This window comes from Botrytis byssoidea (assembly GCF_014898295.1).
Source record: "Botrytis byssoidea strain MUCL 94 chromosome Unknown BBYS_001, whole genome shotgun sequence".
Lineage (NCBI taxonomy): Eukaryota > Fungi > Ascomycota > Leotiomycetes > Helotiales > Sclerotiniaceae > Botrytis > Botrytis byssoidea.
Window position 1 is genome coordinate 1662325 of NW_024065842.1, and position 20507 is coordinate 1682831.

Below are 20507 nucleotides of genomic sequence, written 5' to 3' on the forward strand. Positions count from 1 at the left end.
AATATGGGCTTCGTTGCATGTCTTAATCCCTTAAAGCATCATTGGAATTTATATTTAGCTGGCTCAAAGTAACAGGCTAAGGATAAGACTAGAAGACGAGAGGAAAGCGGTCCTTAGTTGCGTACCGCATTATGATCAATCTCATTGTTATTCTCAAACTTAAGGTCAGATACAAATCGCGCTAGTGCGTAGTTGATAGTTGGAGTACTATTGCTGGAGTACTTTGATCGTATGGCTTGGTTTCATCTATTCGGTGCTTTATTTGTCGTTTTATAAAGTTGGAATAAGGGGTAGGGAGTGAGGAGAGGGGGTCATTTGTTTTTGTTTTTGAAATCTCTTCAGCGTCGCTTTTTCTCCCTTTTGGTTTTGTGAGAGGCGAGAGGCGAGAGGCGAAGGGGGTTGGCTGGGCTGGTTGTGTATCTTGAACTCGCAAAATGCCGTCATTTTCAGGACTAAGGCTTGATCGTTGCGATCTGGTGATTGGAGGCACCATGGAGGGTTTGCCCCATGTTAGCAGATCTGTGTATATATCGTTTACATAAATTTCGAAATTGAAAAGGAGATAAATAGGAGGGGTTTTGTTTGGAGTGTTAAGACTCATCTTGCGCGCGAATTGTTGGAGTAAATGCTCACATTATAGACAGTGGAGGGATTCGCGGGATAATCTATGATCCTATGGAGTGGAAAGTTGGAAGTTCGCAAGAAAATGAGTCTACGAGGAGGCGGCAATCGAGGAACGTGCCCCCTGATTTTGAGACTAGTCTGTTGAAGACGATTAGACAATCGGTTTGCTGTACATTACTACCTACTTGCACACAAAATTTCAAGAAATAGACTTAACATAATCACCGTTCCTCTCTCCATTGTTTAATGTTCACTATACATTCTGTTGGTACTTCTTGTCTCAACCCGAACCTCATTTCATAATCACTACTCCTTAAGCTCCAATATTCTGTCGCATATCTACTTCAGGGTCTCAGGCCAGAGAGTTCTTAGATCCTCCTAGAACTACCGAGTTTGCTTTCAAGTGAGGTCTGTCTTTGCTCCATGTCTCTATCTACTCTTCATAGAAAAAGAGCATTCTACATCTCGGGGCCTGCACCTTGAAACTTCAAAGGGCTTGTGTTATGTCTGTTTCCTCGTCACACAGGTCGAGGAACCTAGTAGCCTTGAGTATCTCAAGTACCATGTTTTTAGAAGAAATAGTCGTAGATGAGCTTGTGGTGTGCCTTCCAAATTTCCAAGTCTTTTGAATTACATGTCGCAGGTCATGGATCAATGATAAGCCGATTCATGGACGGAATCGAGTCGCGACTAGAGCTCTCGGATGACTTCCAACTACATCTTTCTAGCAGATGTGTGCGTCTATGTGACAAGTGGAATGACATGATCAAGTCGTGCTTTTGAATTCAGCAGGCTTTCGCTTTCATAAGCGTGATGATGCTAGGAGCAGTACGCGTCTAAGCATCAGATGAAGCCATCTCAGAAAACTCACTATTGACTCTTGAAGAAAGTTCTAGAGAATGCAATAAGGAATGTCAACATAGTGTGACCTGCAATCAAGCACCTAGAGGATTGAGGCACCTTATATTTGAATTCTTAAAATTCTTTGATTACTCACAAGGGGGCTGAAGTTCCGACGTTGAAATCCATGTACTCAACTGTTAATTTATACCACCATTGATATCCTGTAGATTTGAACTTGCGTTCCCTTCAATTCGTCCAGGATATCGAATCAAAACCTGTGGTTGTCTACATGGATACTTTGCGTTATACCGTTGTTCTCTTAGCTATCTACTCAGAGAATATCGTTACACAATACTAAACAGTACATTCAAATACTCCCTATTCAAATATCAGCCCAAAAATACATTTTCTATATCACATATTATCACTCTCACTACACCCCCGCTCCCACGCCCATCAAACCTACACTTGCACTTACCCCATCCCACCCACCAAGATGCGATGGGGTCCACACTACCCGCTTTCCCTCGCGGCGACTTATCGTCCTCCCGTCTGATATGCATATGCACATGCACGAAAAGTCAGCACGGCAGAAATCGCCTTATTTGCCCCTTGCCTGCCCTGCATAGATAGACAGGTATGAAGTATATTGATATTTCCGGACTTTCAGCCCCTAAGTACCACGTCCACTTAGCGAAAAATCAGACTCACGTTTTGCACTGCACTGCGATGCAACGATGGCCACTTCTGGGGACCGACCCCAACAACAATTTAACTATTTCGTGTGTGAAATCGTATATATATCACGTGTATCACGTACCTCTCCGACTCTAGACTATGGTTTCCTTTCGCGATCCGTAGCTGAGCTGGATATATACATCCTAGTACGCCGTAAGAAAAATAGATGAAGAGCTGAATGTGGTGGGTGCAGGGACTAATCCATTTATATACGTATCTTTGTAACCATTCTTTTGCGACCATGTTATTTACAAGGTACCTAGTAAACGCCGTCTATCTTTTTTATGAAATAGATAGAGCTGGCTGAATGCGTGCATGTAGTTTATATGGATATGTGTTTATGTGCTTTTGTAATATTGCGAGTGGAAATGAGGTTTGAATGAAGATATAGCAGGATGGGATATTTAGTTGTATGCACGGAATTTAATGTGATTATACTTACACTGCTCTGAATTGTGAATACTAGAGTCTTTCCTGAATCTTCTAGTTATTATAGTCGGCGAAATCTCAACACTTCACTTCTTTGATGCAATATCACATCAGCTAAACTCCGGAGTATACTAACCCTCCACAAAAACCAGTCATCTCAAACTCCGACGCACCACTCTAGAAGTCCAAAACTTTGAAGAAGCGGGACAGAAGGCAGAAATCTTGCATATATGCTACACACCATGTAGCACATGTATATAAGATGTAAGCATGCAACTCCACATGTACATAGCTGATCGCCGATATATCTTTCATTAATAATGAGTATAAGTTGACGTAACCAGTGAAGATCTTCCATACGGATGTGCATATGGATGTTGATGGTGAAAGTTGGAAAGAATTCGAGATAAATACACACTGGACAAGTTTACAACCCTATACTACGCCCGATGGAGAAGGAATACGCGGGATGTTGGGACGGATGAATAGTATGGTGGGTGGCTGGATGTGGCTGGATGTGGCGCAGAGAGCGGTTTAATAGGTTGCTGCTGTTGTTATTGTTATCGTTGGTGATGAAGTACAACGTGAGACAGTGGGTAGAACGAACGGTAGACTGAGGCCTGAAAAAGGATCCGTTGAAGAGAGCGGAGCGAGGCGGACGAGTAGGTCGGATGAGTAGGTCGTACGGTATGGAGGTTAGTGATGAGGTGAATTGATGGGCCAGAATATGGAACATGCGGAGCTTCTAGGCAGACATAGATGGCATGTTGTAAGTACTAAGGTATATTCAGTTTATTGTTAAACTTGGGGCTTTGTTCTAGACTTAGATACAATATTTCATTACAGTTTTTTAGGGTCAAATGGCGAGGAACATGGAGGAAGCGTGCTAGTTAGAAATGACTGTTTTCTTGGGTAATGAGGTCATATGATACCGAGTCCCGACTTCCTACAGATTGTGATGTGATAAATAAGGTTATAATTGTTGGTGATAGTGATGATTTCTGAGGATGCGCTACTTGTGGAATGGGGTAAAGGGACTGGCACCAATTGTGATGGGAATCAAAAGTGTCTGATTTAGACTGGAAAAAGTTTTAGATAACAAAGAATGCGAAATTTCGGTGCATTGAGACATTTAGGGGTGCAATTGCCTAGACCATTCTACGGAATTGATTTTGTCTCTCTTCTCACTCACCAGGCCAGACGCCAAATAAAACCATCGTGAATGTGACGCCTTGAAACAGTAGCCTTCGCATGCAGCAAAACAGCACAGACGAGACGCAGACTCATTGTGAGATGGCCAGTCAGTGAATTTTGGAATGTGTCAGCAATTGCTACATACTAGAAATCATGTTCCCTTGCAAAGTAGCTTGTCCCTTGTCCCTCGTCCCCGAACGGTATTTCTAGATCTTATTACTTGACATGATTCACGATAAATAGCATGTACAAGAAAGTGCGGGGAGAATTTAACGGCCAAAAAATGCTCCACTGGTACTAGAGAAACAACTTTAACGATATGTATTCGGAATCACCGTCGTCATCTTTCTATCTCTCGCTTGAAATTTTACGTAGAAATAAGCTACATATGTGATAAGCGAACAAAAATAAAGCTGATCGTCATTGAGTAAAATCCCTTTGCACCACTGTGCCACTTCCTTCACATTTCATGAGGCTACTGTTGTAAAGAAGGATGCTCTCACGATATGAATAAGCAGATTAACCCCCTGAAGGAAGTGGCTGAACAAATATGGGGGAAGGAACTAACCAACATGACAACAATGATCACATCACAAAGGTTTTGGACCCCGTGACGATGTGACATCTACGTGCCAGCCGCTTACGTGCGGAGGGAAGATGTAAGAACCTTACTGTTAGCGAAATTAATTGTCCGAGGTTTTGAGATTGGATACGTATAAATATATCGTGTGGGGGCGATGGAAGAAGTGCCGTTTAGTAATGATACTTTAGAAGCCGATCTTGCAATGAAATAATGACCTGAACACTATGTAGAGCTAGATAAGAAATGGATGCAGCTGGAGGATAGAGAAAGAATAGATCAATGTTGCTTGCATTGTGCCTTCTCGCTTGCCATGAAAATAATCCGATATGTAGCACTCAATTGAATTTAAGACAACTGCCTATCATGCTGCTATCAAGTGAACTTAATCTAAAAACATCTTATAGGAAAATTTCATGAATGTTACCATTGAAGCCGGAACCCTCGTGACCACACTGTTTTGACTTTAGTCCTGGCATCATGTCTGACTGAGATAGGCGATGAATGACAAACTCGGCCTAGTAGTTAGGTGTTTCAAATATTCTAGAACATCCTAATGAAACTTGCGAGCAGCTATTTCAGATTGTCTCTGTAAGAACACGTGCATAATCTAGAAAGGGAAATGAGGAATATCGAAACATCTGACTTTGATGTCCAATAACACAATCCTAAGTAATATGCGAAATGATATGATGACCAGTAAATTACAAAGCGCTTGCTGACTTCTGTACGATCTCCAATGTTTCAGCATGGAGCCACTTGGTGCGTTAATTGTTGAAGTTACAGTAATACTTCATCGATTGCTTCATGTTCCTGTCTGAAGCTGTACGATGATAATGCATCAAACAATAGACGCGCAATAGAAGCAATAGGTAGAGTAACGATATATGATTTGCCGTTTCAACTCGAATTAAATATCGCCAAGATCACGAAAATAGATTCGGGCGCTTGATAGGACAATTGAAGAGACAAATAAAGCCACTTCCGCGCGTTGCATGTACCGTACGTACCAGCATACTCTCAGTAGCCGCCAGTCCCATTTTTCATGAGACCTCGGAACAGACCCGTAACGCTTCAAAGAATGTTGTAACATGCTCTTCGTATTCCTATATGAGATCATGATAATAAAGAAGGACCGGATGGTTGAGTATCATCGATAGCCATGGCCAAGAATGATTTTGCACAATAGAAAGGAATTATTGAAGGTCCGGAATGGCCGCATGATTAATGTAAGACATTTCCGACAATAATGCGCATTGATGAGTGTGGGTGTGGGTGTTGATGATTGAATATTTGAGATCTTTTTCCAAGATTTATCGCACTGCCACATCTTTGAAGCTTTGAAAAGTGGAATGTCCTCTCGTGATATATAGAGAGTCCGGATGTGGCATCGTCTGATAATTTTATTGGACATCGCATGAATTTTGAGGGTGTTGAGGATATATTGACTTTGAATGAAGTTTGAACCCTGGGAAACAACCTAGTAATGACGGGTGTAAAAACGTCGGCATTGATGAATAAAACGTCTTGTATCGTAGGCTGAGTCTACTATGATGAATCATAACCTGGATTGACAGACTCACAGTACGGCCATAATACTGTCGCCAAAACTCCGGAGAGAAGGAGATGGTAGATGGTGGATAAGGAATGCCATTTTCGGATGATAATGTAGCAGTAGCAGTGGCAGTAGCAGGAACAACGGGATGTATTTGAAATGGGTGGAGGGGGGATGTTTCAGGCGAATTCATTCATTTTGACCAATACCATTCGAGGGTGATGAATTTCTATGGGGCAATTACTTGTGATTTGTTGAGACTCTATTAGACAATAACCGTACGGAGATTTTGAGAAATTTGTTACGAAGAAGAAAAGACGTTTGATCGGCCTCGACTCTCTGCCTTTCATGTCGCCCTGATCGAAGTTTGTCATAATTCTTGTACGCATGGCAAATTAGATGTATGTATTAATAATGATCATAATCTCATTATCGCAATACTTTTTCTTCTCTCGTTGCCGAACATCATGGCTGGGTAGCAAAAAAGGGGCTGGGGTAAGGAAAGCAAGTACCTAGTACACATACACAGTAATATGTACATACGCACGATACGGTAGATATTCATTAAGCTCTACCTAATTACGGCTGCCCTCCGACTAGAAGATCTGGAAATCTGGGAAGCGGATTCTAATTGGATCTAAATGGATCTACACACCACTAACCATTGACTTCGGCTGAGGTTTACTTTAGAAGCAACATCAAATGAACTTTCTAGTCCCGTACCCCATCCCTTGGCTTTGGTCATATCTCACCAATGATCTTTCACACATTGTGGTTGAGCATTAATCTTTATCTTGCCATTATCATTGCCATCGTGAACATGGATATGGAAGGATGTTCGTATCAAAGTGACAAGCCTCGTCTTCTAATCTCTTCCATGAGCGGGAGGGGGTGCATTCCCTTCGGTATTACCATTGGTTGGTAGGTACTTTGGACATGTTCGAACTTCGGAGTTGTCGTACGCATTATAAGCATTACCTACTTGATTCATATAAATCTACTTCAGCCATCTCTCAGCCACACAATTTGACACAGAGTTATTGCGGACTTCCATGAAAAAAAGTCAAAATTTTCTCGCTTCCTTGACCTGGTAAGTCGATGATATGATCTACCTAAGTATGTATGATTCTCCCCGAGGTCGTTAGAGTTTTCGTTTTGAAGAGGTTGGCATGGCACGGTTGGGCTGTAGATATATGGGTATCTCGCTATCTGGGCATCGTCGGAGGTGGGAAAAGATTAGGAAAAAGTCGTCATTCCAGTATTGCGCATGATGTGTTCAGTGCCCAGGTGGAGGTAACAAGCATTATTCCAACCCTACAGCATCGATTGATTGATGAATGATCAACCATCCACATATTCTAAGAAAATATACTTCCAGACTCATATTTTTTGAAAAGTACAGGGAATATTTGTTGTGTGATCGTTGCCAAATCATGGGATATTCGCTGAAGTGTCACATTCACCGCTCTCAATAGAAGGCTCGACACGTATATGCTGATCCATTTAAATACCGATGTTGACCATTACTCGCCATGCGGAGTTAGTGAGATCGTAACCAGTCATAGCAGCCATATTGGTGAAGTTTGCGATATATTCGAATCATATTGAATGCTTCCACCGTTTTCCCCATTTTATCATCGTCAATACATCTTCCTCCTTCAGTTGAACTCCCCCTCACGCTTCATTTCCAATCTACATGCATTTATTGGCATTTAGTTGGATATCTTCATAAATCGAATTCTTCCAGTGGTTTCAGGATACTCAACTTTATCGTAACCGCACAGCCTTACTTCAGCCCTTTTTATCGGCACTTGACCTAAAGAGCTCGAAGAAACGAATTAACCCCAAGAACTCTGCAGAACCAGCAAACAAACGAGTCTGGAAAAGCGACGGGAACGATAGAGAGAGATACACGAAAAAGAGAGAACTGCAGTTTTAGAGATCGTCCAAACACGGCATAACGGCCAGTGTAATTGCTTATGCTCATGCTTATGCTCCAGCTCAAATTACATACATTCTAGCTTGTTGCCTATACTTACTACTCTATTATACATTCCTCCTACACGAAAGCATAGATTCGAATCTCGACTCCTGTTGAATTCTTGATACATCGTTTTACAGCAGAACTGTACAACTTCTACCTTACTTAGACTTGTCCTACAACATCTTTTGAAGCATTACACACAAATCATTCCTCGTTACCTTGGACGATCAATTCGAAAGATCAAACCCTTGGTTTCAACTGAGCCCTTGTATATTTTGAACATCTTGAACATCTAGGTGTGGTTGTCTCGCCTGCCATCTGATCCTCGGGGCGCAAGGTACTTTGACCAATCGAGCTACTAAGTACATCTGAAACCCGCTGCATTTCGCATGCATTGGTCCATCCACGCTCCCACGCACCGACGCCACTAGCCTGACCCTTTTTCCAATCATCGCCTAGCTAGTACACCAAAGAATAGATATACCATTCGGAAATCCCACCTACCAATTAATCCAATCTATACCTTGCTGTTTATTATAATAGCTTCAAGAAACCCTTGTCATCCTGAACGATTAGCCATTTCGAAAGTTTGGAACTACCATTAGAGCCACTTGCATCCTTGGTTCCATTTTGAGAAACGAGGGGTATCAATCAATCCCAAGCATCCCTTTCCCAGCGCCTAGGACTCAATTTGGTATTTTAGATACTATACACTTTCAATCTGGTCCAATTATTCCTAGACGAACTTGACATTTCCTTACTGGACCGAAAATACATTTACTTCTGGCAAGGAAGAGCTGGATACTGTAGGGAGAAAAGCATTGGGGCATACGAAAGACAATTAAAACCTTCTGAAGCAAAGATCAAGAAAGGGAAAAAAGAAATCTAGTACACTTACATACCTCCCTCCAGCCTCGACAGAGGGTATTTACATATATCGTCTACAACTCTCCCCCCTTCCATACATCATTCACATTTCTCATCGAAAACCTCGACATTCTTCCTTTTATAGACTTCTTCTAGGGTTCTCAGAATCCTTCGACAATACCATACAATACAATCCATCTTTGGAATTAACCCTTGACAAACGTACCGACAATTCAAACCCGGTACTTCGACCGATCGATTTTCACTGGGGTCGATCGTCAAGTCGTTATCACAACTCTCTTTTAAGGGCTATCAACTCAGGAGTAGACTACGATTACGGCCAACACGAAACGAAACGAAACATAAGACAAGAGATTATCACAACGGGGTACTTCAATTTAGCTTCCAGTTGAACTATCAACTCATCGATTCGAGAGGAAAGAGCAAATAAAATCAAACCGTTTCACCAGTCGCTCATATAAATAACACAAAGTGGTTACTTGCTAGCTACTTGCTTCAAGTTGCTTCGGCCTATTCGCTGACCTTCTTCACCTAACCTCACCTCACCTCCACCGCACGAAAATCCTCCGCGCCTATCTGCATATCATCATTTTGGCCCAATCGACTTCAGCCACTCTTTACCCTAAAACAAACCCCCCTGCCTTTTCAATCCGCCCCTAGGAACGTCTTTGTCAGGCTTGAGGCGAGACAATTCCGGATTTTTATATAGCCAACTGATCCTCTTCAGTGCCTCCACGCATAGTAACCAGCTGCGCCAACTTCATTCCTCTATAGGATTCCGCTGGTCGGATCTTTTCTCACTCATTCGCGAAATTTAAGATTCAATATTACGAGCTTTGTGGTCGTCATTATTTTTCTTAATTTCATTTTGAATTTTTTTCGAAAGATTTGACTCACCTTTATCGTCTTGTATTTTTCTATTCGACGATTTCTTTCCCTATTGTTTTCAACAGCCGAGTGTACTTTAGCCTCAGCCGACAAACCACAATAGGATTGAGGCCTGGAGACAATAGAAACAGTCACATTTTTTTTCTCCCCCCAAAAAAAGAACTAGACAATCAATATTGGCTCAGGACAATAACGACTTTCCTTTTTATGACCTTATAGCTTGGTGTATCTTTACTCTTATCTTTTTGTTACGAGATCATTATTCCATTTCCCAATATCAGAGGTTGATCAAGTCACGATCTACAACATATCTACATACAAGTCAACGACACCGAAGTACAACGACTACAAGCAGTACAATATCACTCAAGACGCCATGTCGCTCAACTCAAACGTTCCTAGAACCTCTAATGAGGTGGCTTTAGGCCATTTTGTTTTCCAAACAGTTTCTCAAGATATGATCAACTACCTTGCTCAAAAGGCGAGAGAAGTTATTCAGTGCGAACCCACACAAATCTCCTCAAGTCAAGGTCCCTCACCGCCTCGAACTCCCCCTCAAGAGAAAAGATCAGCATCAGATTTACCGTCATTAGAGAGATTCATTACTTCTTTGATAAAGAGATCCAACGTTCAAGTACCTACACTCATGACCAGCTTGGTATACCTGGCTAGACTGAAGAAGAGACTGCCACCAGTTGCAAAGGGTTTAAGATGTACAGTTCACAGAATTTTCCTTGCAACGTTGATCTTATCAGCCAAGTTTCTTAACGACTCATCACCAAAGAACAAGCACTGGGCTGAATACTCGAATGTCCGTGGTTTTCCAGAATTTTCATTCACCAGGACAGAAGTCAACCTCATGGAGAAGCAGTTACTTCAGCTACTCAACTGGGATTTGATTGTCAGCTCTGATGACCTCTATAGTCATTTGGAGCCTTTCCTCACACCAATCCGATTTGACTTGGATCGAAAGCAAGAACAATACCGCATTCGCGAAGCACGTCTACAAGCTCAACGAGAACAAGAAGCCCTCGCAATGCAAAACATGTCCTTTGATCCAGCCGGAAGATACTGGATTCCAACAACCGAAGAAAAGTATATGCCATACTACGGCGAACAACAATCCCTTTTCACTGCCGAAGACCCATACAACCACTACTCACCACCATCCTCATCCGAGATTCCCGGTCTTACTCGAAGCGGTACCGCTGATACTATCGACGCCATGTCCTCTTCCGCCTCATCTTACATTTCCGAATTATCTCGCTCGGGTACACCTCTATCATCTGTCAGCAGCTACCTTGACGAGAACGATGCCATGCAATGCGATACCTACTCCCCTTCAGGTGTTGCCCGTGATATTGTTACCGTCAAAGTTGCCGGTGCTGATGGAAAGCTCAGACCTATGCTTCCCTACGAAATTGACAACATGTCTCATCCTGACAACATGACAATGGCAGAGGAAAAGCGTCGCGCGGCTAAGAAGTCAAAGGGCAACTTCTTAACACGATACTTTGGTGGTCAAAAGAATCTCTCCACTGTGTGAGGCCCCTCTATACTTCTCATTATGGTTTCGGATCGGGAGTTTATTGAAAGGAAGGAAGAAAATGGCTTGTTTGGTTTACGATTTTCTTTGTATCAATTGATGAATTTTCGTCTTTTTTTTTTTTTTTTTTTGGCTCTTATCGAACTTGAGAATGGGGTCTCATGAGCATGAGAGTTTGCATTATATCACATCTTGCATCGCAAGGAGTTTATTGGGCGTTTAGATTGGAGTTCAATCACATCACGTCACATCATGGATGGGCATGTGGAAAGAGATGTTAAAAGGACAGTCTTGATCTTCAGGATGAAAAAACAAATCTGGATTTCTTTTGCCATCTGGAATTGGGTTAGATGTCTTTTTGACAGGAAGGATTAGGATGGAGGGATTGGGACTTGGGCACGGAAATACCCTGAGTTATTTGAAGTGCATATACGCTGGAACTGGGTGGATATACGTGATAACGTTAACGTTACATGAGCATGGAATGGCATTTGGTAGCATTAGCATAGAGTTTGAAGGTCTGGTTGGACCCGATCGGCATCAATCTGATCGCTTGTGTTCGTTAGGGAATACAATGAGAGGTGGATTTTAATTATTAATATGTTACACTCCTACCAAGTCTATCTGTGCCTTCTGAGTTTTATGTGCATTTTGTGAGATTGTGAGGGTGACTGTTTTACCCAATATTGTGTTCAGGAAAGGTACTGGTAGAAGTCTACTAGTGTATTAATTCACCTCAGAGATCGTTTGCTACTGGCACCGAAAACCCCAACTCTGGAAATCCTTTATATCCGTCTTGTTTCTCTTCAACACTCTTTGTCAAATCAAGTAAGCGTCACTCTAGTCTGGCTCTGATAATTTACCTCAATCTCTTTGGTGTAAGTACGGGTTCAAATAGAGTGATACCCAAAGTGTCCGTCTCCAAAATGGCTGACGCTTCAAGATACAAAGCTCTTTTTTCTGCTAACCAATCTATCTAATACGTATACTCGGCTCTAAATTAGGACGAATCAGGCTTAGTTTTGTTCCATATAAGTAATTTTTTCGGAACAAATGGATTCTTTGCTACTTCATATTTGTATTTGTACGTTGAATGACGGATATTAGTTGAGTATCCACTTTACCATTGTGACATTAACTGCTTGTTTCGAAATACCTACTTAATTCCGGGGTTTCTTGTACCCTAGCGCATGTGGAGACAAGATCTAAGTTGCAGGCAGGTCTTCAAACAATCTCGTATCAAATTCGCGTGAATCCAATAAGTTCCCGTTGCCATCAATCTAGAGCTTTTCATGATATCTTTATTTCAACAACCCAGAAGCACCTATGTATTCAGCTCTCGATCGAATCGCACTTGGCTAGGACCTTGTTTGTTTTTTGAGATAGCCGCCATGTTTAACAGTGAAGTTCCGACTTCAGACACCTTACGCGGTCTCCTGGTTAGTTTGGGACTTGTCAAAATAATTTTAAGCGTGGCATCTATCCCATTACTATGATCCTCTGCTAGCTCAAGTAGGCAACACAACATTTCATCCACATCTTCCAGCATTAATCTCGCTCATAAAATCGAACACTGCAAAGTACAAAGAAGACTGTGGTTATAGTAGGTAGCTGCTGAGTTAGGTATACAGGTAGTTTGCACAGTTGTTGAATATCTCCGGCATCAACGCTATTGAGGTTTATGTCATCTGTGGGTGTATCAGGACTTGATAGGTATTACTCTAGCAGCTGTGCAACCAAACTGCGGAATGTCACTATTGGGCTTTGATACTCATTTTGTAGTAAGAGATAATACCTACAAAAGGATTCCGATATAATAAGATCGGACCCAGGCCGCACTACTTATATCAGCATGATACAGAGCATCGAATATGAATATATGGGATTGTTCGTATTAAAATCACTATGCACCAGTAATTTACTCATTCCTAGATTGAGGATCCTATTTCCGAATTGGCTAGTGCCGAGAAGCCGCTGGGCACAGGTTACGATTCTCGGATTGAAGGCTTCCTGCTCGGCTGATATTATGCAATATATCGGCTTCGTCGATTTCGGGCAATTGACGAGGCTTCAAAATGTGCTAGGGTGTGTGTATGTTTTGAACACTTGGTTGAGAACTACATACTCTAGAAATGGGTTTGGACGATTGACAAGATTTCTGAAGTTTTTAAACTTGGAATCATCTGGTTTCTTCGATCTTTAATCTCCATTTGACCTTAGGCTCGAAAAGGCTCTCAGAATGATAATTATCAAACAAGCTGATTACTAATATCCACATCCAAAACCAATGTAACAAAATAGAGTGAAATCATAGAATAGTGCTTGGTAGAGGGATATAATTACCGTAGAAATCTCCTTGCGTATACCGGGAACGGATTCTAGCAATATTTTTGGTCAAAACGATCTCCATTGAGATATGGCAGCCGCTGGGCTTGGGGGCAAGAAGCTGTGTTACGCAGTCCCAGTGGCCTTAACGGCAGCCCACCAAAGCTTCTCATCCACCACTGTTATTCGTTTCTTATTTTCAACAGCATTCTGAGAACGTAATAATCTTCCTTTCATCTATCATTCTTCAAATTCGAATCGAATAGTATAAGACCAAGCTTTAGGCTGCTTGTCATGTTGAAGACAAATCCATTCCAACTGTGGTGGTCATGATTATGTGTTCTATCTCCAATGCACAGATATATAGCGTATGTAATGTGCTGACAACAGCGAAGCGTTTTTCAACCTGCGTGAGCAGTAACAATCGCAGTTCTTGGTTCCCACTTTGCCTTCTTGCATAATGAGGGAGACCGCAGATAATGTTATCCAAGCCATCGAACTCATATCACTTCTGACATACCTTTAATCGTTCCCGGCTTCCTATCAATACATGAAATACTAAATAACCGACACAAGGAGCATGTAGGCTTTATGCCATCATATTTCGTCTTTTGCCCGCGACCTGGACCAAGACAACAAGGCAGGGGGAAGTGCATTAACATCAAATTGGGTTCTTTGTTATTCACTTCACATTAAGACAGAGGTTGGTGAGTGGGCTCTAGATGGAATATTGCTATACACCAAAACCGCAAAGACAAAGTTCTCATTCGACAAAGCGCTCTTGGAAAAGCCCCTCCCGTCAACCTTTAACGAGGACACAGACTGGCTTCAACAGCTGGAGCTGAGGGAATCATTGCTCGTGATGCTACTTTCCTCTGATAACTTGGGACGATGTCTTCTTACGAACAGCTGTATTGCCAAGTTCTGCATTCATGCTGGCTTCCAATTTTCTGATAATGCGTATTGGGGATTGCAATGAAACAAAGTTATGACTGGCAGACGCGATCAGCAGGTTTATTATACTGCCGCAGGCAAGTGGAGAGTAGAAAACAGCTCCGAGGATTTCCACAAAATGGAAATGTGTGAGTATGGCGCCAGAACATAGAAGGAGATCGGATATTCATTCGGTAGGCGGGTAGGTGTATTAGATGGGCTTTGGCTATTAGCGTTAGCCACTGAGATCTAAAACGTAACTAGGTCTGAAAATAGAGAGAAGTACTAAGTCAGGCGCCGATCTCGATTCAAGATCCCAAAGTATCCTTTGACTCATTGTCCACACAGCCAGGATTACTCGAGATGCTCCTTGGGAGGTCGGAACAGTCGGATGTCGGATATAAATTATATCATTAGGTACCTATGTGCGAGACGAACGACGTTAACTCCGTGGGCTAACAGCCATGTTTCTAACCAGTGTGCGCTAACTCAAACGCCTTTAGATTTGTTTCTTCATTATTACATACTGCTAGGGTACTTTGTATATACTAGGTACTCATATAGTGCCCGTAGACACTCCAAGGTCACAACGTGTTAACTTTGGTTCGTAAAGAACAGAAGGCAATGGTGAATTTTTTAAAGACTACCGCATTATACCGCAGAGTCTCTTCTTATTTCAACAATTCAATTAAATCATCCTCGATCGGATCTCTTTCGCTTACAAAACGCCGTATATTCTCCATGTTCTACACCAACGAAATGCATACGCCGCACATCCTGGTCATCGGTGGTGCCTATGGAGGGTTCTCCGTCGTCACAAATGTGTTGAATTTGATAGAGGGAAATCCTCAATTATCTTCACCTCTTCCTCCACCCCCACTGGATGATTGCACGATTTTGACTACTCCACGAATAACAATCCTCGACGAACGAGATGGAATATGTCAGTAATTTTCCATATTTTCCTGTCGTTGAAAATTAACCTTATTCCCCTTTAGATCATACCATGGGATCACCGCTGGCCCATTCCAATTCAGAATTCGCATCGGAAGCTTGGAGGAGATTTGACGATATCCCCATTCTGCATCGTCAAGATGTCCGTACGATTCAGGGAAAAGTAGGTTCAATTGACATGGCGTCTCGAGTCGCCACATACTAGGAGAATTCTACTAGTCCGTCGAAGCACATCCCGTACGACTACTTAGTTGTAGCGACAGGAACAAGTAGAAATTGGCCAGTAGTGCCACAATCATCAAAAAGAGAGGAGTATCTGCAAGATATTCATGACAACATCGAGAGCTTGCGTGGTTCAAGAAGAGTGGTGATAGTTGGTGGAGGTATATAAAGTGATGGCCTGCTAATACTAAATAATGCTAACAACACATTTCAATATAGGCGCTGTTGGTGTTGAATTTTCTGCAGAGATCAAAGCTAATTTCCCAAGCACGGAAGTTTATCTGATTCAATCTCGTCCACACCTTCTCCACGCCGAGCCTCTCCCCAAGGGATTCAAACAGCGAGCAGCTGATATTCTTGCTGGACTGGGTATCCAGCTCCTATTGGGTTGTAGGGTTGACAAGATTCTAGATGGCGGTAGATCAGGATTCAAGAGCATGCTCACACTGTCGAACGGACTTCATCTCGGAGCAGATCATGTAATACACACAAACTCGCCTCACGTGGCCCGTACGGACTTTCTCCCGATAAAGGCACTCAACTCACAGGGGTATATAAATGTTCGATCTACGTAAGTTTCCACTAACATATCTCCAAGAAATCCTGTTTTAAACCTTCTCAGGCTCCAATTCCCGTCAAATCTAGTGAACGCAGATTTTCACTATGCAGCCGGTGATGTAGTGTCATGGTGTGGCATCAAGAGAGTGGGCAATGCATTCATAATGGGTCAACATGTTGCCACAAACATTGTCCGTCAAATGTGTAGCAGTCGGATGGAGAGGGATCCTAAAACGCTAGCTGTGTGCCCTCAAATCCAACCTATGATGGCATTATCGATTGGAGATACTGCTTTAGTTTATCCCGAAGGCGAAGGTGATTCATGGGGCGAAGAGCAACAAAGTTTAGTTGTGAGACGAGGTCTTGGTATTGATTGTAAGTTGATATTTTGGTACAAAATCCAATAGACTAACAATTGTTCTAGTATGCTCAGTCTATCTTCAAATTTGACCTGTCTATACGTTGGGACCATAGGGCAATATCACTCAAAGTTAATGACTGCATACGTTGAACCAGAGTTCTGATTACTGGTGGACTATGAAAAATCACTGCCGTAGCCACGGAGTTGTGACAGGAATGTGCTGCAGGCTACATTTTACAGACCACAGAACGTTTGACATCAGCGTAGGCAAGGGGGGCTCAATTTGGAAAAGAATTATGGACATGCTTGATCAATCCAGAAGAAACGATGGTTATATCCCTATTATGGTGTTATCAAAGTCAACTGTGGCCACGAAAAGTACTTTCGCAAAGAAAACAAGATCTGTATATCTTTCTTCAATCGCTGTTGCTAGTATGTTCGAGGCAATCTATATTCTGGAGTCGTTAATATCATTCGCCCAAAATGAACGCAGGCTCATGGGTAAATTGATGAGAGTGGTGATAACCACTGTTAGTTATTGATATAACAGAAAGAAGATCTCGAACAAGTTAAAGAATTACCTTGATATATCAACCGATTCTCTGAATATGGATAAAGTGCAGGGTTTGGGGTTGCGAATCACATCGTGGTGCATCGTTTATATGTGTTTCACTTGGCAAATAACAATGATCTGAATTTCAGTTTTGCAATATCAAGCAATCATCAAGTTGTGTTCGATCGGAATAATACTCTCCTAATAATTCTTCTGCATCGAGACCTTTAACTCCGGGAAATCTGGCACAATAGGGTGAGAATTTCCATTCTGGCCCGCAATTGGTGGGGCCACATATTCCTTCCTCCGCTTTGTGTACCCGTCCGTTGATTGTAATGACATTTAATCGATCGTGATCTTGTAAAATGGTAATATCTTCTAACGGATTCCCATCGACCAGAATACAATCTCCGTAAAAGCCAGCTTGAATCTTACCCAGCTCATGATCCCTCATAAACAGTTTTGCGACCCCCGCTGTCGCCGCGATTATTGATTCCATGGGCGTGAAGTCAAGCAGGTTGACAAAGTGCGCCAGATCCCGTGCGTAGGTACCATGTGGTGTCCACGCGAATCCATAGTCCCCACCAGGGAGAATGACGATTCCACGCTTGTGCATCTCACGGAGACCCCGGATCGCTGCATCAAGCTCTTTTTGATAGCCAACGGACTCAGCTTTTTGGTGCGTAAAGCCAAACGCAGCGGCGTCATTTACTAGTGGAATTAGTACTAACATACTGCTTGGGTGTTGGGGAATACTTACGGGTGGCTATAAGCCAGTTCAAGGCAGGTGCTACGATGTGCTTGTCTTTTTTTGCATCTAGCATCTCCATTCCCTCATCATCAATGTAGGATGCGTGATATATGACATCGACGCCATGTCTGATACACATCTTGGCCGAGTCGCGTGCCCTTGCATGAGCACAAAGTCTTGCACCCAAGCTGTGCGCTTCATCTACGCAAGCTGCTGTTTCGTCGTCGGTATAGTAGCAATCTTGTGCCGATCTTGTTTCAGTAATCTGTTGATGTTAATTTATTTCTATGGAAGAAAAGTATGAATATAAATAGACGGACCTCTTCTCCACTCATACTTAATTTGACTTGATCTACACCGATTTTGACATGATGTCTGATCACCTCTCTCATTTCCTCAGGTCCATCGGCATAGGCTGTGATGCCTGCAACCAAATCACCATCTCGGCGTGCCATTTATTTACCATTGGCAAGATATCTCGGCCCTGGAATGTCACCTGCATTGATAGCATCTCGAATAACTACGTCGAGTCGTTCCTTTGCTGATGCTGCACCAAAACACCTGAAATCCAGTTAATCTTTGGGTCAATGTAGAAAGGAATTTCAAGTAATATCACCTACATTGTGTAACCAGAATCAAGGTAACACTGTGCACTCCTTGCCGTCAAAAGCACATGTTCCTCGACTCCCAAGTCTCCTAACCTATTCAAATCCCCTCCATTCCACGACAAATGTGTGTGGGAATCTCCCAACCCACTCATCAGCGTCCTTCCGCGACCATTGAACACGCGGACTCTATGGTCCTTCCTCAATTCCTCAACATTCTCTACAACTCCCACTTCACTGATCCTTTCACCTTCAATCAACACATCGCCACGGTATGGGTCACGTCCAGTGGAATCAAGGATATTCACGTCGAGAAAGAGGAGCTTAGACTCAGGGTGAGTACCTAGTATTTCGTAGTTTTTCGGCTGGAGAGATGAGTCAAATTGGATATTTTTGATAGTAGCAACATTTCGTGGGGGTCCGCTATATTTATCGGAACTCGTTGGTTCCTCTCGAAAACTGGGGTTCGGCGAACCGATTCGGGATGGTGCCATAGTATGGATGGAATTAAGCTAATGATAAGGTGATGATGATATGAGGATATAGGTAGTTCTCACGATATTTGTATTTTGAGGATACTTTTACAAGGTACTTATTGTGCTGCCTTCCCAGTTCATATTTATATTCATAATGTGACTACTTACAGTATAACAATAGCTCAAGCAGGGAAAGCTAGCTATCAAGACCGGGTGAACGGACCAATGAATAATAGATAGTCGGCCGCTTGGAAGAGTCGACTATTTCCTGTCAACCATAGCGTTTACAAAGATGCAATGAGAAGGTCTCACGAAATTGCGGAGTTAAGAATTCGCCGGTAGATGGAATGTGTGGATGTGGTTTCATCAACACATACCTACATGGTATGATGCGGGGTCGATTCACTAACGCATTATTACCCTAGTCACATGTCACCATAAGATCTCCGTCTTCTCCGTCTTGTCATCTCCAAACGCTCAGACTTTAATCATAGCTCCTAGTCGGTTCTCATTAGCCGATTAGTTCTCTAGGGGGTGGGTTTAGATGTGGTGGCTCATCTGGAGCAAGATCAGCGTCGGACAATAATAAGCCTTAGCGTATGTATTAAAGTGCGGCACTCGTGTCGACAGCATGCCTGTTTCTACAGAAAAAAAAATCCCTATAGAGACATTTGTACTCATGTTGTTGTCATTGCCTTTTATCCTCCATCGCTCCAACTGATTCAAACGACATCATGGGATGGATAAATTTAAAGAAGAATAGAAACATTACACCGAAAGTGGAGTTCCAATTCGAAGAGGACTTGAAGGCTACCACTGAAAACATCGAGAATGTGTCTCTAAACGAGTATTCACATCCTCAAAAATACCCCTTCGTTTCCCCTAAAGTATCAGGCTCCCAGCTTCCCTTCATCCCGGCGACTGAAGTCAGAAAAGGAACGTCATCTGAAGTGGGTGGTTTGCGTAAGCCCCATCCATACCTTCTTCCATGAGCCATAGTCTGACAGGTAGTAGTAATAGTGATAGACGAAGTAGTCTATGACTGCACGGAATTCGCAACAGAGCACCCGGGCGGGGAAGGCATTGTAGAGGGCTTTGCAGGCAGCGAATGCAGCTGGCAATTTTGGCGGTTCCACGGGAAGAAGGAAATGGAGGTAGGGTGGATTTTAAGGGTGGGGAGAACGAAGGGCGTAATGAATAAATATGCAGAGCCGATGAAATGGGTTGGATTAAAGACTCTTGGGGATAATGATTGGTGATTGGTGAATGATTGAGGTGAAAGTTGTGCTACAATATAGCAAATACAGTCGTTACCACGCAGATACTGCAAGAAAAGAAATTTAGATTGATCTTATGACTCAAATGTTTTGAAAAAAAAAAAACTACTTGGGTTGGGTAGCGTGTGGATGCGGATGTGTATGTGTAGCTACATATGTTGTGATTCTGGTGCTGTGAAACTCACAAGCCCGGTTCCTTTGCCCAAATGCTAAGAAATGCAAG

The 20507-nt window shown here is 42.6% G+C and overlaps 4 protein-coding genes across 4 annotated transcripts; 3 read left to right on the forward strand and 1 right to left on the reverse strand.

Annotated features, from left to right (window-relative positions):
- Positions 1-10099: 10099 nt before the first annotated feature.
- EAE97_000505 (uncharacterized protein) lies at positions 10100-11269 on the forward strand (the record flags this gene model as incomplete). The annotated part of the gene is made up of 1 exon (XM_038871015.1): positions 10100-11269. The coding sequence occupies one exon, from the start codon at positions 10100-10102 to the stop codon at positions 11267-11269; it is 1170 nt and encodes a 389-aa protein (XP_038738376.1).
- Positions 11270-15268: 3999 nt separating this feature from the next.
- On the forward strand, positions 15269-16711 carry EAE97_000506 (uncharacterized protein; the record flags this gene model as incomplete). Its single annotated transcript, XM_038871016.1, has 6 exons — positions 15269-15470; positions 15526-15644; positions 15687-15864; positions 15923-16274; positions 16326-16636; positions 16686-16711. The coding sequence occupies 6 exons, from the start codon at positions 15269-15271 to the stop codon at positions 16709-16711; spliced, it is 1188 nt and encodes a 395-aa protein (XP_038738377.1).
- Positions 16712-17320: 609 nt separating this feature from the next.
- On the reverse strand, positions 17321-19025 carry EAE97_000507 (uncharacterized protein; the record flags this gene model as incomplete). Its single annotated transcript, XM_038871017.1, has 5 exons — positions 17321-17886; positions 17936-18191; positions 18247-18341; positions 18390-18487; positions 18547-19025. The coding sequence occupies 5 exons, from the start codon at positions 19023-19025 to the stop codon at positions 17321-17323; spliced, it is 1494 nt and encodes a 497-aa protein (XP_038738378.1).
- A 716-nt stretch (positions 19026-19741) lies between these two features.
- On the forward strand, positions 19742-20266 carry EAE97_000508 (uncharacterized protein; the record flags this gene model as incomplete). Its single annotated transcript, XM_038871018.1, has 2 exons — positions 19742-19970; positions 20022-20266. 2 exons carry the CDS (start codon positions 19742-19744, stop codon positions 20264-20266), a joined length of 474 nt encoding a protein of 157 aa, XP_038738379.1.
- Between the last annotated feature and the right edge of the window lie 241 nt (positions 20267-20507).